Consider the following 17,477-nt stretch of genomic DNA (forward strand, 5'->3'; position numbering starts at 1 on the left):
TGTCACTGGCGAGGCCAGCATTTATTGCCCATTCCTAATTGCCCTTGAGAAGGTGGTGGTGAGCTGCCTTCTTGAACCGCTGCAGTCCATGTGGTGTAGGTACACCCACAGTGCTGTTAGGGAGGGAGTTCCAGGATTTTGACCCAGCGACAGTGAAGGAACGGCCGATATATTTCCAAGTCAGGATGGTGAGTGGCTTGGAGGGGAAATTGCAGGTGGTGGTGTTCCCATGTGTCTGCTGCCTTTGTCCTCCTAGATGGTAGTGGTCGTGGGTTTGGAAGTTGCTGCCTAAGGAGCCTTTGTGTGTACCTTGTAGATGGTACACAATCATCAGTGCCCTTCACGCTGCATACTGAGGCTGCAGTGGAACGTTGACCCAAAGCTGAGTTATGAGTTTAGTGTATTTTTTTTCACTTTTATAGAACGGAATCCAGAATTCTGCAATCGATATTGGAGAAATGCAGCTCGTAGCCAATGGGACGACTCGGGAGGTCTCAACAGAAAATGAGAACAACAATCACAGCATCAGCCTGGAGGGAATGGGTCAGTACAATATGGAGATTGTTCCAAATACTTGAGATATGGTTACAGTACAGGTGAAGGGAGTTCCTTTACTCAACAGTAAAAACTAAAACGTGAACTCAGATTAGTTTTACCGTCGGTTACATCGTCATCTCTTCACACTTGAACACAGAAGGCTCTCTTCCCAGGTTTGCTTAACCTCTCTGCCTGTCCGGGAAAAGTAACATTCCCAACATTCGGGAATTTCCACTTTTTAAAAAAAGGAGTTCAAGATTGTGCAACTCAACAAAGGAATAAATAATATTTCTAGTGGAAATCCGTTAACTTTTTTAGAAAAATACTGTAATGGTTACATTGCTTTGAAGCTCACTAAAGATGTGTAATTATTTACTTATTGTTGCATTTGAAATCACAGCCTTGATAGTTTTTATTTTAAAATGTAGACTGTGCGATGTATAAATTTTCTTTCTTTAATAATCCAAAACTGGGCTTAATTTTTTTTTTTGGAAAAATTTTCCAAAGTTTCATTAGAAACTTCAGCTCTGTCTGACATGCACTGTATTATTGAAGTGTATTCTGGCTTGTTGGAGTCCACTGTTAACTCCCACTCTGATCTGCTGCAGGTAATTCACTCCACACTGAAATGGAAATGGTCTCCAGTGAGTCAGCGGTGACGGAATCGGGGAGTGATGAGATCTTTGTGATTTCAACTGGCCTCAGCCTGGGCAATTTGCATTTCTCCAGCTTTAAGACAAAGGTATAAAAACAAAAAACTACTGCGGATGCTGGAAATCCAAAACAAAAACAGAATTACCTGGAAAAACTCAGCAGGTCTGGCAGCATCGGCGGAGAAGAAAAGAGTTGACGTTTCGAGTCCTCGTGACCCTTCAGCAGAACTGAATGTTCTGCGGAAGGGTCATGAGGACTCGAAACGTCAACTCTTTTCTTCTCCGCCGATGCTGCCAGACCTGCTGAGTTTTTCCAGGTAATTCTGTTTAAGACAATGGTACGTTGGGGGTATTGGGAGGGGAGAGCAGTGGAATCATCTGCATGTGAATTATCGAATTTCAAAACACCTTTTAAGCCCACAATTGGCGTTTTGATTTTTTAAAAAAATTCACTCTTGGCTAGCGGGCATCACTGGCTAGGCTAGCATTTATTGCCCATCCCTAATTGCCCTCGAGAAGGTGGCGGTGAGCCGCGTCCTTGAACCATTGCAGTCCATGTGGTGTAGGCACACTCAGTGCTGTGGGGGAACGGCGATATAGTTCCAAGTCAGGATGGTGTGTAGCTTGGAGGGGAGCTTGCGAGTGATGGTGTACTCATGTACCTTCTGCTCTTGTCCTTCTAGGCAGTAGAGGTCGTGGGTTTGGAAGGTGCTGTCGAAGGAGTTTTGAATTTCTACCATGCATCTTGTCTCTCAAGTTCCTTATCTTCCTCTTAAAGTGTAAATGTGCCAATTACAGTCCTCGCAGCATTAAAATTCCTCAGACAGCTCATTGTTTACCAGATCGTTAGCTTTAGAACAGTTTAGCTCCCTCGACTGTCTTTTCCTCCTACAGTTTAAAAGCTTTTAAAGCCCAAATGTGGCACTGCCTGAATCACTATTTATCTTCTCTTGTCTATTATTTAAATTCAATCTCAGGATGTGGGCATCAGTGGTAAGACTGACATTCATTGTCAATCCTTAGTTGCCTTGCAAAGGTGATGATACGACTGAGTGACTTGCTTGGGCAGTTAAATCAGCTATGCCAGTTTGGGACTGGAGTCACATATTGGCCTTGACCCAGTAAGAATGGCAGGTTTCCTTCCCTAAATGATGATGGCTATTCAACAGCTTCAGAGTCACAATTACTGATACCAGCTTTTAATTTCCAGACCTTTTGATTTTAAAAAGTCTAATTCAAATTCTTAACTCTGGATTAAGAATACTGAAAGGCCTGGATAGAGTGGACGTGGGGAAGATGTTTCCATTAGTAGGAGAGACTAGGGCCCGAGGGCACAGCCTCAGAGTAAAGGGAAGACCTTTTAGAACAGAGTTGAGGAGAAACTTCTTTAGCCAGAGAGTGGTGAATCTATGGAATTCATTGCCACAGAAGGCTGTGGAGGTCAGGTCATTGAGTGTATTTTAGACCTTTAGATTTTAGATAGATAGGTTCTTGATTGGTAAGGGGATCAAAGGTTACGGGGAGAAGGCGGGAGAATGGGGTTGAGAAAATTATCAGCCATGATTGAATGGCGGAGCAGACTCGATGGGCCGAATGGCCTAATTTCTGCTCCTATGTCTTATGGATTATTAATTTAAGCTTCAGGATCACTGGTTCAGCAACACACTCATTGGGCCATCCTTCCCTCATCTTGCCAAGCTCGATGCTTTGTTGCACCATCGAACTTTGAACCTTCACCTTTGTTCAATGAAAGTTAACAAAAAGCCATTTGCTGCCTCTGATAAATTTTAGAGTTTTAAAGTGTCTTTTTAAAATATAAAATATACCCAAACTAAACACTAAATAACCTGGTACCATTTTAAAATGATGTAAAATAGATATTCTGTACTTTTATAAGAATATTCATTATGTTCAAGATCTGAGATATGACTCTTTGCCCTTTAACGATCCCAACTCAAGTCACATTAAAGGGAAAGATTCTGATGCTTGTACAACAGCTGGCGAATGTTTTGGTTTCTAATAATTGTCTAGACGATTAAGCTGCAGGGATTATCTCATTTTCTGGAAGGAAAACAAAGATTAACAGTGAGTTTCTGTTTAGACCGAGGGTCTCCTGCCCAAGTGTTGCATTACAACAGCATTGTCTTGCATTTATGTAGAGATTTTCACATAGCAAAGCGTCCCACTTCACAGCGTTATCAGACCAAATTTGACACCAAGCTGCATAAGGAGGTATTAGGATAGCTGATCGGAAGCTTGGTCACAGAGGTAGTTTTAAGGAGCGTCTTAAAGCGGGAAAGTGAGGTTAGGGAGGGAATTCCAGAGCTTGGGGCCTAAAGCAGCTGAAGGCACAGCCACCAATGGTGGAGCAATTATAAACTGGGGACGGGCAAGAGGCCAGAATTGGAGGACCGTGGAGCATATAAGGAACTGATTGAATTCCGGCTAGCTTTATTTCACCATTTATATTAATGGAAAGCTGGTAATGAGATGTTAAATTTCTCTTGTACCAAGAGAACTGACTCTGGTTTTCGTACCCAGAGAACTGACGAACATACATATGAATATGGGAATTAGGAGCAGGCCACTCGAATGGCGGAGCAGGCTCGAGGAGTCAATAAGATCATGGCTGATCTAATTTTAACCTAAACTCCACATTCCTGCCTGCCCCCAATAACCTTTCACTCCCTTGCCTTAAAGATATTCAAAGACACTCCTCAACCATCTTTTTGAGGAAGAGAAGTACTAAGTCTCTCAACCTTCAGAGAAAAAATTCTCCTCATCTCTGTCTGAAATGAGCGACCCCTTATTTTGAAACAGTGACCCCCTAGTTCTAGATTTCTCCCACTGGAAGGAAACATCGCCTCCACATCGACCCTGTCAAGTCCACTCAGGATCTTCTATGTTTCAATCAAGTCACCTCTTACTCTTCTAAACTCCAGCAGATACAAGCCTAGCCTGTCCAACCTTTCCTTCATAGACAACCAGCCCATTCCAGGTATTAATCTAGTAAACCTTCTCTGAACTGCTTCCAATGCATTCACATCTTTCGTTAAATAAGGAGACCAATACTATACACAGTACTCCAGATGTGCTCTCAGCAATGCCCTGTATAACTGAAGCATTACCTCCCTACTCTTGTATTCAATTCCCCTTACAATAACTGATAATAACATTCTATTGGCTTTCCTAATTACCTGCTATACCTGCATACTAACCTTTTGCGATTCATGCATTAGGATACCCAGATCCCTCTGCATCTCTCACCATTTAAATAATATGCTTCCTTTTTAATCGTCCTGCCAAAATGGCATTTTCTCACATTAAACACGATTTGCCAGGTCTTTGCCCACTCACCTAACTTATCTATGTCCTTTTGTAGCCTCCTTATGTAGTCTTCACAACTTACTTTCCTTTGTATCTTTGATTCATCAGCAAATTTAGCAACTATACAATCGGTCCCTTCAACCAAACCATTTATATAAATTGTAAAGAGTTGAGGCTCCAGCACTTATCCCTGTGGCACACCATTTGTCACATCCTGCCAACCAGAAAATGACCCATTTATGCCTACTCTCGGTTTCATGTTAGCTAGCCAATCTTCTATCCATGCCAATATGTTATCCCCTATACCATGAGCTTTTATTTTCCACAGGACTAGAATATAAAAGCAGGGATGTGCTGCTGAGGCCTACAAGGCTCTGGTCAGACCACATTTAGAATATTGTGAGCAATTTTGGGCACCTTTCTCAGGAAGGATGTGCTGGCCCTGGAGAGGGTCCAGAGGAGGTTCACGAGAATGATCCCAGGAATGAAAGGCTTAACATATGAGGAACGTTTGAGGACTCTGGGTCTATACTCGATGGAGTTTAGAAGGATGAGGGGGGATCTGATTGAAACTTACAGAATACTGAAAGACCTGGATAGAGTGGACGTGGGGAAGATGTTTCCATTAGTAGGAGAGACTAGGACCCGAGGGCACAGCCTCAGAGTAAAGGAAAGACCTTTTGGAACAGAGATGAGGAGAAACTTCTTTAGCCAGAGTGGTGAATCAATGGAATTCATCGCCACAGAAGGCTGTGGAGGCCAGGTGATTGAGTGTATTTAAGACCGAGATAGATAGGTTCTTGATTGGTAATGGGATCAAAGGTTATGTGGAGAAGGCAGGAGAATGGGGTTGAGAAACTTAGCAGCCATGATTGAATGGCGGAGCAGACTCGATGGGCTGAATGGCCTAATTTCTGCTCCTATGTCTTATGGTCTTATAACCTTTGATGTGGCACCTTATTAAATGCCTTCTGAAAATCTAAGTACAGTGCATCCACCGGATTGCCTTTATCCACAGCACCTGTTCCTTCTTCAAAAAACTCCAATTGGTTAAACATGATTTCTTTTTCACAAAATCATGTTGATTCTGCCTGATTACCTTGAATTTATTTAATTGCTTTGTATAGCTTCTAACATCTTCCCTATGACAGATGTTTAGCTAATTGGCCTATAGTTTCCTGCTTTCTCTCCCTCCTTTTTTGAATAAAGGAGTTACATTCGTTATTTTCCAATCTAATGGAACCTTCCCCGAGTCTAGTGAATTTTGGAAAATTAAAGCCAATGCATCAACTATCTCACTAGCCACTTCTTTTAAGACCCTAAGATGAAATCCATCAGGACCCAGGGACTTTTCAACCTGCAGATCCAACAAGTTGCTCAGCATCACTTCCCTGATAATTGTAATTTTCCTGAGTTCCTCCCTCCCTTCCATTTCCTGATTTAGTTATTTCTGGGATGTTACTTGTATCCTCAATAGTGAAGACCGATGCAAAATACCTGTTCAATTCATCTGGCATCTCTTTGTTTCCCATTATTAACTCCCCAGACTCATTTTCTATAGGACCAACACTCACTTTCTTAACTCTTTTTTTCTTCTTTTTAAAATATCTGTAGAAACTCTTGATATCTGATTTTATACTTCTGGCTGGCTTTCTCTTGTACCCTAATTTTTCCCTCCTTATCAATCTTTTAGCCATTCTTTGCTGTTCTTTATATTATGTACAATCTGCTGATCTGCCACCCATTTTTGTGCAATTATATGCTTTTTCTTTCTTTAAGTTTGATACTATCTTTAACATTTTTAGTTAACCACAGATGGTGAGTCCTCCCCTTGGAACTTTGCTTTCTTGCTGGAACATATCTATTATGCGTATTCTGAAATATCCCCTTTAAATGTCTGTCACTGCATCTCTATTGACCTATCCCTTAACCTAAATTGCCAGTTCACTTTAGCTAGCTCTGCTTTCATATGCCCTCATAATTTGCCCTTATTTAAGTTTCAAATACTAGTCTTAGACTTGCTCTTCTCTCCCTCAAACTCAGTTACCTAGGAGTGTCTTCACTAGGGGTCATTAATCCTATCTCATTGCACAGTACCAGGTCTAGTTATAGCTTGCTCCATGGTTGACTCAGAACGTGTTGATCTAAGAAATTATCCGAAAAACATTCTATGAATTCGTCATCTAGGCGACCTTTGCCCATCTGATTTTTCCAGTCTATATCTAGATTAATCCCCCATGATAATCGTCATATCTTTCTGACAAGCTCCCACGATTTCTTTGATACCGCATCATACAATGTGATTACGCTTGGGAGCCTGTACACCACTCCCACAAGTGACTTCTTGTTGTTATCATTCCTCATCTCTACCCAAACTGCTTCCATTTCCTGGTTTCTTGAACTAGGGTCATCCCCCTCTATTGTGCTAATGTCATCTTTAATTAACAGAACCACCTCTCCATCTTTTCCTAACTTCCTATCCTTCCTCGTCTCTTACCCTTCAATATTTTGGTCCCAATCTATGCCATTCTGCAGCCATGTCTCTGTAATGGCTATTAGTGCAAATAAAGAATCTATCAGTTCATCTGCTTTGTTTCGAATGCTATGTGCATTCAGATACAGGACCTTAAATTTTGTTCTTTTATTATTTTTGCAACCTCTAGCCTCATCTGTGGATTTACTCTTAGACATGTACTCTCTGTCCCTTCCTGTCAAGATCTGTTTATCATTTGCCACATTAATATCTTCCTCTCTTCCCTCATCTCTACTCTTTGATATACCACATCAGCCCACATTTGATCCCTTGTCCCCACTGTTTAATTTTAAAACCCTCTCTATTTCCCTAGTTATGTGGTTCACAAGAACACCTGGTCCCAGCATAGACTGTCCCAAAAGTACAGCCCCCACTTTCCCCAGTACTGTGCCAGTGCCCCATGAACCAGAACCCACTTCTCCCACACCAGTCTTTGAACCATGTCACTGATTTTATGTACCCTATGCCAATTTGCATGTGACTCGGATAATAATCCAGAGATTATAACCTTTTGAGGTTCAGCTTTTTAATTTAGTGCCTATACTCTCTATGCAGAACCTCTTTCCTAGTTCTACCAATGTCGTTGGTACCTACATGGACCGTGACATTTGGATCTTCCCTCTTGCACTGCAAGTTCTTCTCCAGCCCTGGGCAGATGTCCTGAACCTTGGCATCGAGCAAGCAACACAGTTGTCTGGATCCTCGCTCTTTGCTGCAGAGAACAGTGTCAATCCCCCTCACTATACTTTCCCCTACTACCACTACGTCTATTCTTGTTCCGTCCCCCCCTCCACCCCCCCGCAACTTGACTGGCTTCCTGTACCACGTGTGCCATGGTCAGTTTGCTCATCCTCCCTGCAGCACCCACTCGTATCTATTGGACAATTACAGAGGCTGACATTCGAGCACTTCTGCCTTCCGGGTCCCCTTACCTGCCTCACCCACAGTCACACTCTCCTATCCCTGACTACTGACTAAATCAGAAGATCCCATCCTAAGTGGTGTGACCGTCTCCTGGTAAAAAGCATTCGGGTAACTTTCCCCTTCCCTGATGTGTCGCAGTGTCTGCAGCTCAGCCTCCAGCTCAATGACTCTGGGCCGAAGTTCCTCGAGCTGCAGTCACTTATTGCAGACGAGTTTGCCCTGGATCACAATGTTAGCCAGGAGCTTCCACATGCTGCAGCCTTGACACATCACCTGTCCTGCCATCCTTAATGTGTTTTAAATAATTACTTAATTATATTAATCACTTATTTATGTTGCTTTTTTAGTATATTTTACTAACTTTGCCACCAGTTTGTATACTATTTTAAACCTTAGGACTGGAGCAGACCTTAACCATTTAACTAGAAACTCACCAAACAGCTAGCTCCTTTCCCTGTAGTAGAGTAAGAACCAATTCCCAGGGTGAAAAAGATAGAAAAAACAAAAGGAAACAAACACCTCCTTTTCCCGCCGTCGTCGAACTCTCAGGTATGCACTTAGTCCCTCAGCGGCATTCGTTTCTGACTCTGTTTTTCAACGTAAAAAATACCTAACACATTGGTTTCCAGATAATACTTATTTCTTCCTTTTTGATTAAGCTGTTTTTTTTATAATTTGTTTTTTAAACTTTCATGACCCCAGTTCCTATTTTTTTTTTAAAAATTTGCTTGGAATGTGGGCATCACAATCATTCCATCCCTAGAGCACCACCCCCCCCCTCCCCCTGCCGAGAAGCTGGTAATGGGCCATCTCTTCTTGATCCAGAGCAATTTGATACAAGGGAGGGGCTTGCTAGGCTATTTGAGAGCAGTTAGTAGTCAACCAGGTTTGTGTGGGACTGGAGTCACTTATATGCCCAGGCTGAGTAAGAGGGTGGCAGGCTTCCTTCCCTCAAGGACATTAGTGAGCAATCTGACAGCTCCATGGTCCCTCTTGCTGATGCCAGATTTTTATTTCCAGATTTTGTAAACTGAATTCGGATTCCCCATTTTATCTGCCAATTTCTCTCCCTCCCCTCCTCGAGAGTGGGCTGGGAGATGGAGTGGGGTAGGGGAGATAGGGGGCTGAAATATGGGGTGGTGTGCCCATCGTCTTCCCGCCACCACTGGTATTTTGCCAGTGGCAGGGAAGATGGCGGATGGCCCTCCAGCCCAGGGCCCAATTAAAGCCCTTGTGGCCAATTCAAGATCAGTTAAGGGCCTCTAACTTCTCCTGCTCGACTGGCCCCATCAATCCCAATCCCGCTTAGCTTGGTTCCAGGGCAGTCCCAGCATCGGTCACTGCTTCTGGGGGGCACTGCTGGGAATGAAGAACTGCCGACCCTCCGATTGGATGCAGCCCTTGGAAAACAGGAAATTATAGTTAGCCTAACGTGTCATAGGGAAATTGTTAGAATTCATTATTAAGGAGGCTATAGCAGGATATGTAAAATCGTATTGGGATCAGACAGAGTCAATGTGGTTTTGTGAAAGGGAAATCATGTTTAACTGATTTATTACAGTTGAGGAAGTATCAAACAAAGTGGATAAAGGGGAACCTGTACATATGGTGTACTTGGATTTCCAAAAGGCATTTGACAAGGTGCCACGTCAAAGGTTACTACACAAAATAAGAGCTCATGGTGTTAACATAGATAAAGGATTGGTTGGCTAACAGGAAGCAGAGAGTAGGGATAAATGGGTCTTTTTCAGGTTGGCAAGCTGTAATTATGACATAAAGATAAGTAGAAAAGTAACTTGATGAGAGGAGGTAAAGAGCCTGCAAAGGGATATAGACAAGTTAAGTGAGTGGGCAAAAAATTTGGCAGATGGAGTATAATTGGGGGAAAATGGGAACTTTGGCAGGAAGAATCGACAAGCAGTATAGTATTTAAATGGAGAGAGAGAGCAGTACTCCATGGTACGGAGGGATCTGGGTGTTCTGGTGCATGAATCACAAAAATTAATATGCAGGTACAGCAAGTGATCAGGAAGGCAATTGGAATGTTGGCATTTATTGAAAGGGTGCAGGGCCTTAGTGAGACCACATCTGGAGTACTGTGTACAGTTTTGGTCTCCTTATTTGAAAAAGGATATAATTGTATTAGGAGCAGTTCAGAGAAGGTTCACGGGACTAATTCCTGGGATAAAGGGCTTATCTTATGAAGAAAGGTTGAACAAGTTGGGCCTCTACCCATTGGAGTTTAGAAGAATGAGAGGTGATCTTATTGAAACATATAAGACCCTGAGGGGATTTGACAAGAGTGGATACCGGGAGGGTGTTTCCTCTTGTGGTGGAGACTAGAACTAAGGGACATCTCCCTTTTAAGACTGAGATGAGGAAAGAGACTTTCTCTGAGGGTCATTACCCTGTGGAATTCTCTTCCCCAGAAAGCAATGGAGGCTGGGTCATTGAGTTTATTCAAGGTTGAGTTAGACAGATTTTTGATAGACAAGGGAGTCGAGGGTTATAGGAACTAGACAGGAAAGTGGAGTTGAGACCACCACCATATCAGCTATGATCTTATCAAATGGTGGACCAGGCTTAAACAGCCAAATGGCCTACTCTTGCTCCTAATTTCTATGGTTCTCAGTGGGATTCAGTTCTTTAACTGCCTGGTGCCAGGGCTCCAATCCCTTTAATCACCTGAAGGCCGTAAAATCCTGCTGGACCTCCCAGAAATGGCTGAGGTAGGATTGCCCCCTACTTTCTGGCCCAAGAATGGGGCCACCCCTGTTCTGTAGAATCCCGGCCCTAAGTTCAAGTTTCTGTTTATATTTAAAAACGTGTGATGTAGAAAAATACAGGGTCTAATCGCTTCTTATTCCAGAGTCTATTTATGGCCCATGAAACGAGGGTCCAAGTTATCATCGGCACCTTAAATACTCACTAGACGGTGCGTGTTTCTTCAGTTCCTTTTCAAAAATTCTTTGTTTCTCAATCTCATTTTCCAAGTTGCCAAGTATTTCTGAACATACTTTACATCCTTCTTGGCTCCCTCAGTTCCGCTTGGGAGCCAGCAAGATCTTTCCAGCTGGAAAATTCCTTTTCAGTGAACTCTCCCCTCTGAGCGAGTTATTGGAATGTCAGGGGTGGGCCAATTTAGACCGGGACAGACCGAAATAGGAAATCTGAACATCTTTAGAACTCAACTTCAGAACAAACTATCAGGAGAAGATCTGACTAATCGGAAAGAATGGCTCAGCCTCCTAATCTAAACAAAAGTATTAGCCACTGAAAGCAGCACATAGTGTTTGCACACAATTTCCAGGAAATTTGGTGAACTTCAAAGTGTCCCACGCGCACAAACAAAATGCCCTGGTCTCTTTGAAAACCACTGTACACTGGAATTCCATCGTAACCTATGCCAGTAAAGATAAAAGGCCAATGTGTAACTGCCCGCCACTGAAAAGGGAAGTCTTTCTATATTCTAATTTCTATAGCGCCCTACATGACCTTAGGACATCCTTAAAGCACTTTACCATCCAAAGATACTTCACTGGTTGCAGTTATTGTTGTAATGTAGGAAACGTGGCAGCCAATTTGCGCACAGCAAGCTCCCATGTGTTAATGACTAGATAAACCATTTTTTTTATTTGTTTGGCTGAGAGATCAATATTAGCCAGGTCATGAGGAGAACTTACCTGCTCCTCTTCCAGTAGTGGCCCTGGGATCTTTTACAGTTACCAGGGGCATATGGGGCCTTGGTTTTATGTCTCATCTAAAAGCCAGCACCTCTGGCAGTGCAGCACTCCCTCAATACTGTGCTGCAATGTCAACCTGGATTTTGTATTTTGAAGTTCCTGGAGCAGGACTTGGACCCACAATCTCTGACTCCAGGAGATACTGCTGCAACTGCCAGCCTGGAATCCTATCGGAGCCGGGGAATCCCAGGATGATGCTGGTGTGCTCCTCTACTGAGATTGCTCCATGAGGTTACAAACCTGTGCCCAGGCAGCTGGATAATTTTAGCAGCTCTGGGAACAGCTGTGGCGATCCTTTTTAAAAGAAAAAGCAATTATAGAACGATTGCAGCAAAGGAGGCCATTCGGCCTGTCGAGCCCATGCCTGCTCCTGTGCAAGAGCAATTTAGCCTGTCCCACTTCCCTGCCCTTTGCGCCTAGCCCTGCAAATAATTTTTATTTTTACACTTATCCAATTCCCCTTTTGAAAGCCATGAATGAATCTGTCTCCACTGTTCTTTTAGGCAGTGCATTCCAGATCGTACCCGCCATGTGTTTTTAAAAACACAGCATAATTTCCCTTATGTCACCTTTTGGTTTTCAAATTCCTCCACGGCTTCACCACTCCCTATCTCTGTAACGACTTACAAACCTCGGATCTCTGTGCTCCTCCAATTCCTGCAACTTGCAATTTTTTTTGTTATATTCGTTCTTGGGATGTGCCCATCCCTAATTACCCTAGTTTAGAGGGCGTTTAAGAGTCAACCACATTGCTGAGAGTCTGGAGTCACATGTAGGCCAGACCAGTCCCTAAAGGACGTTCTTACGACAATTGGTAATGGTTTCATGGTCATCATTAGACTTTTTTAATTCCAGATTTGTTTTTTTTTTGTATTCAAATTCCACCATCTGCCAGTGTGGGATTCAAACCCAGGTCCCCAGAGCATTACCCTGCATCTCTGGATTACCAGTCAAGTGATAAAACCACTACGCCACCACCTCCCCATGATTTTAATCATTTCCATCATTGGCAGCTGTGTCTTCAACTGCTGAAACCTTAAAGCCTGAAATGCCCTCCATAAACCTCTCTGCCTCTGTCCCTCCTTTAAGAGGTTCCTTAACGTGTGCCTCTTTGACTAAACTTCTGGTCACCAGTCCTAATGGCCCAGAATTTGAGTGATTGTTAATAGTGATCTGTCAGTGTTTGCTGTCATTACCCCCTCTGGATCTGACCACATCATAAGCATCGATTATTGTAGAAATCCTGACGTCGCGCCCGTCATTCAATGTTCTATTGCCGGTGATGCTGTGGCCCTCCCCCAGGGTCAGCAATCAGCAGAATCAACTGATTTGGGGAGAAGGTACCCTTTTTTTGCTCTCACCACTGTTAGAAGCCACACAAAACGTTAAGCCTTGCTCAATCAGGTGTGGCTGGATTTTTAAGTGATCTGAGTAATTACTACTGATAAACAACCTATCTGACCCTGAAAAAAATTCATATTTGTGGAATGATGTTAAATGTTTATTAGATTAATTACTAGATTTTTAAATTTTTTAAAAAATGTAAAGTTTGTTGGTGATATTTCACTTCTACTTAAAGATCTCCACACATGGGGTTAAAGAATGATTTGTTTATTAGTGCTTTCATTTCCCGGTTGGCTGTCTTGAGAGATTTCTTTAATGTGATTGGCTTGGACAGCTTGATGATATTACTGCAATTCGACATGAAAATCCCCAATAACGTGGCAAATTATTGCACTCCAGAGAGTTAAAGATCTCCCTCACTTCACAGCTGAATGCAAAGTCTGGACAAATAGCTCTTTGTGGCTTGGTGTCAAATTTTATCTGATAACGCTCCTGTGAAGCATCTTGGGTCATTTTGCTACATCAAAGGTGCTTTCTTAATGCTGGTTGTTGTTGTAAACACCAAGCTCATCAATAAAAGCAGATGCACAAGACGGCACTGCCTTACTCTGACTCCCTGCACATTGGGGACGTTTGCTTGTTCTCTCACTGACCCTCTCATCCACAGGTCCCCAAGAGGAGCCCGACAAGTCCGCCTGCCATCTGCGATTGGCTGGAACCAGATCTCCCGCCTTCCGCAGGAGAAAAGCCACCATCAGTTGGAGGCAATGGCAGAGGAGAGTCCCCGAGCTGGCAGCAGGCCTGGAGCCCTCGGAATTTCCACGATGTCCTGGGGCCGTTGCCACAGTTGCCGAGAGACTGGTGTGACTGGGCTAATACTGGTCCATTCACGAAACTGGTGGAGAATTGCGTGAGTATATCCAGATTTAGATCTGTTTCAATCATGAAATCCTTCAGGCAGCGAAACTTGGCAAAATATGTCAACGGATATGATTTACTTAAAATAGAATTGGAGAAGGTGTAGCCCTGTAAGTAAGGGTCAGTAATTATTTATGGTAGTTTTGGTTCAATTGAGTAACACCACTGGTGAGGAAACGGTGTAAATGTCTTCACATTGATAAAGAGAAGTGATTGTCCATCTGTCAGGAGGGGAAGAATATGTAGTCCTTTAGCAAAGAACGTTGTGAGGCTATGAATGCACTACCTGATGCAGTGTAACATTGAGGGAATAGCTGCACTGTCAGAGGTGTTGCCTTTAAAGGGAGGGCTTGTTTACCCTCTCAGGTGGACATAAAAGATCTGATGCCATCAGACCTGCTGAGTTTTTCCAGCAATTTCCATTTTTACTTCAGATTTCCAGCATCTGCAATATTTTGCTTTTATGTCGGCATGTAATAGGTTAGATGGGTGGTTGCAGAGGAGGAGAATTGAAGGATACTGGATGGATTGAAAGAGAGATCCGTATCTCTCTAGTGCCTCTACAACCAGCCACTCCCCTACAACTGTATGGGTTAAATTTCATTGGATCACTAGAGGCACAAAAAGAAGAATGTCATTAGTCCTGCTCTGAAAGCAGCCAGTTATGCAGGCTGACTCTCACGATCGTAGGACATTCAGGTATAAAATATCCCAAAGAGTAAAATTGATTGAACAAAAACCCGTATCGGAAAGCAGAAAGTTGAATAAAGTTTGTGCAAGTGCGATTTTAAGAATGGGATATGGTCCCAGAATCACAGAATTGTTACAATGCAGGAGGCCATTCGACCCATCATGTCTGCACCAGCTCGCCGAGTGAGCATTTCACCGTGTGCCAGTCTCCTGTCTTCTTCCTGTAACCCAGCAGGTTCTTCTTTTCTCAGGTAACAACAGTCTAATTCTCTCTTGAATGCATCGATTGGAGCTGCTTCCAACATGCTCTCAGGGAGGGCATTCCAGACCCTAAGCACTCGCTGTGTGAATTTTTTTTTTTCTTGTATTGCTACGGTTTCCTCATGTCCCTTCGGTTCACATCTACTAAAATACAGTCAGTCAGAGGCTGATAGGTAATCTGGTTTTAGTAGCTCAGTTTCTTCATGAACAGATCAAAATAAAATTTTCTTTGGCACAGTGAGCAGTCAAATCAGCAGAAAAATGTAATGTTCCTGTTAGCTCTCAAGTCATACAGCCATTTTTAAAAAAAGGCATATAGGATTCTGGGTTTTAGTAAGAAAAAGGCATGGAGTACTAACGCAAGGAAGTTGTGATGAACCCTCACAAAATACTGGTTTGGTCTCAACTGGAATATTTGCCCAATTCTTGGGCACCACACTTCTGGAAGAATGTGAGCATAAGAAATAGGAGCAGGCCATTCGGCCCCTCAAGCCTGCCCTGCTATTCAATAAGATCATGGCTGATCTGCCCCAGGCCTCAACTCCTCTTTCGTGCCATCTCCTCATGGCCCTCAACTCCCCAATAATTCAAAAATCTATCTACCTCCTCTTTAAACACTTTCAGTGATCTAGCCTCCACAATTCTCTGGGGTAGAGAATTCCAGACATTCACTACCCTCTGAGAGAAGAAATTCCTTCACATCTCAGTTTTAAATGAGTGCCCCCTTATTCTGTAATGATGTTCCCTAGGTTGAGATTCCCCCACTAGTGGAAACATCTTCTCAACATCTACCCTGTCAAGCCCCCTCAGAATCTTGTACGTTTTAATAAGATCCCTCATTCTTTAAACGCTAATGAATAATGGCCTAACAGATTTAGCTGTTCTTTACGAGTCAACCCCTTCATCCCAGGAATCAACCTAGTGAATCTCTTTTGAACTGCCTCCAATGCCAGTATATACTTTCTTACAGGACCAAAACTGTACACAGTACTCCAGGTGCAGCCTCACCAACACCCTGTACAGCTGTAACAAGACTTCCCCATTTTTAAACTCCAGCCCCCTAGCAACACAGGCCAAAATTCCATTTACCTTCTTAATAACTTGCTGCACCTGCTTGCTAACTTTTTGTGTTTCGTGCACAAGAACACCCAGATCCCTCCGCACTGCACTTTTTTGGAGAGTGTCTCCATTTAAATAATAGTCTGCCTTTTGATTTTACCTACCAAAGTGCATGACCTCACACTTTCCTACATTAAACTCCATCTGCCAAGTTTTTGCCCACTCACTCAATCTATCTATGTTCCCTTGCAGATTCCTTATGTCCTCATCACAACATGCCCTCTCACCTATTTTTGTATTGTCAGCAAATTTGGATACATTACACTCTGCCTCTCCTATAGTAAATAATTGAGGACCTAGGACTGATCCTTGTGGCACTCCACTAATTACGTCTTTGCAATCTGAAAAAGACCCATTAATCTCAACTCTGTCTTCTGTGTGTTAACCAATCCTCAATCCATGCTAATACATTACTCCCAATACCATGAGCTCTTATCTTGTGTGGCACCTTACCGAATGCCTTCTGAAAATCCAAATACACTACATCTACTGGTTCCCCTTTATCAACCCTGCTTGTTATGTCCTCAAAGAACTCTAGAAAATTTGTCAAACATTATTTCCCTTTCACAAAACCATGCTGACTCTGTTTGATTACGTTAAGCTTTTCTAAATGTCCTATTTCTTCCTTTAATAATGAACTGTAGCATTTTCCCAACGACAGATGTTAGGCTGACTGGCCTATAGTTTCCTGCTTTTTGTCTCCCTCCCTTCTTGAACAGGGGTGTCACATCTGAATCCAGTGAGTTCTAGAATGTTTCGACCAATGCCTCCAGTATCTCTGCAGCCACTTCCTTTAAAACCTTTGGATGCAGGCCATCAGGTCCCGTCAACTTGTCTGCCTTTAATCCCATTGGTTTGTCAAATACTTTGTCCCTCGTGATACTGTAATAAGATCTTTCCTCCCATTAGCTCCTTGCTTATCTGATATCTTTAGGATGCTCATAGTGTCCTCCACCGTGAAGACTGATGCAAAATATTGGTTGAAATTATCTGCTATTTCCCTGTTCCCTGTTATCAATTCTCCAGTCTCATCCTCCAAGGGTCCCAAACTCACTTTAGCCACTCTCTTTTTAAATACCATGGAAGCTCTTGCTGTTTGTTTTTATATTTCTTGCCAATTTACTTTCATAATCAAATTTCTCCCTCTTTATTAGCTTTTTAGTCATCTGCTGCTGGTTCCTAAAAAAAAAATAAAATAACATTCCCAATCCTCTGACCTACTACTAGTTTTCGCCGCTTTGTATGCCCTAGTTTGACTGGAAACTCTCCTTGACCACCTTTGTTAACCACAGGCGGTTCATCCTTCTCATCAAGTCCTCCTTTTTGGCCGGGATAAATTTTTGCTGAGCGTTATGAAATATCTGCTTAAACGTCTGCCACTGACCTTCCCCTTAGTCTATTTTCCCAGCCCGCTTGAGACAACTCTTT

At 42.9% G+C, this 17,477-nt stretch overlaps 1 protein-coding gene across 1 annotated transcript in view; it reads left to right on the top strand.

The window, feature by feature from the left end:
• LOC144687924 (uncharacterized) overlaps positions 1-17,477 on the top strand; it is a 54,215-nt gene that overhangs the window by 29,557 nt on the left and 7,181 nt on the right. Inside the window, exons 4-6 of the mRNA XM_078554526.1 lie at positions 423-543; positions 1,146-1,279; positions 13,729-13,971. Of these exons, the coding sequence (XP_078410652.1) occupies positions 423-543; positions 1,146-1,279; positions 13,729-13,971 (498 nt within the window). The remainder of the gene's footprint in view (positions 1-422; positions 544-1,145; positions 1,280-13,728; positions 13,972-17,477) is intronic.

The sequence above is a fragment of the Cetorhinus maximus genome, chromosome 12 (assembly GCF_964194155.1).
Source record: "Cetorhinus maximus chromosome 12, sCetMax3.hap1.1, whole genome shotgun sequence".
Lineage (NCBI taxonomy): Eukaryota > Metazoa > Chordata > Chondrichthyes > Lamniformes > Cetorhinidae > Cetorhinus > Cetorhinus maximus.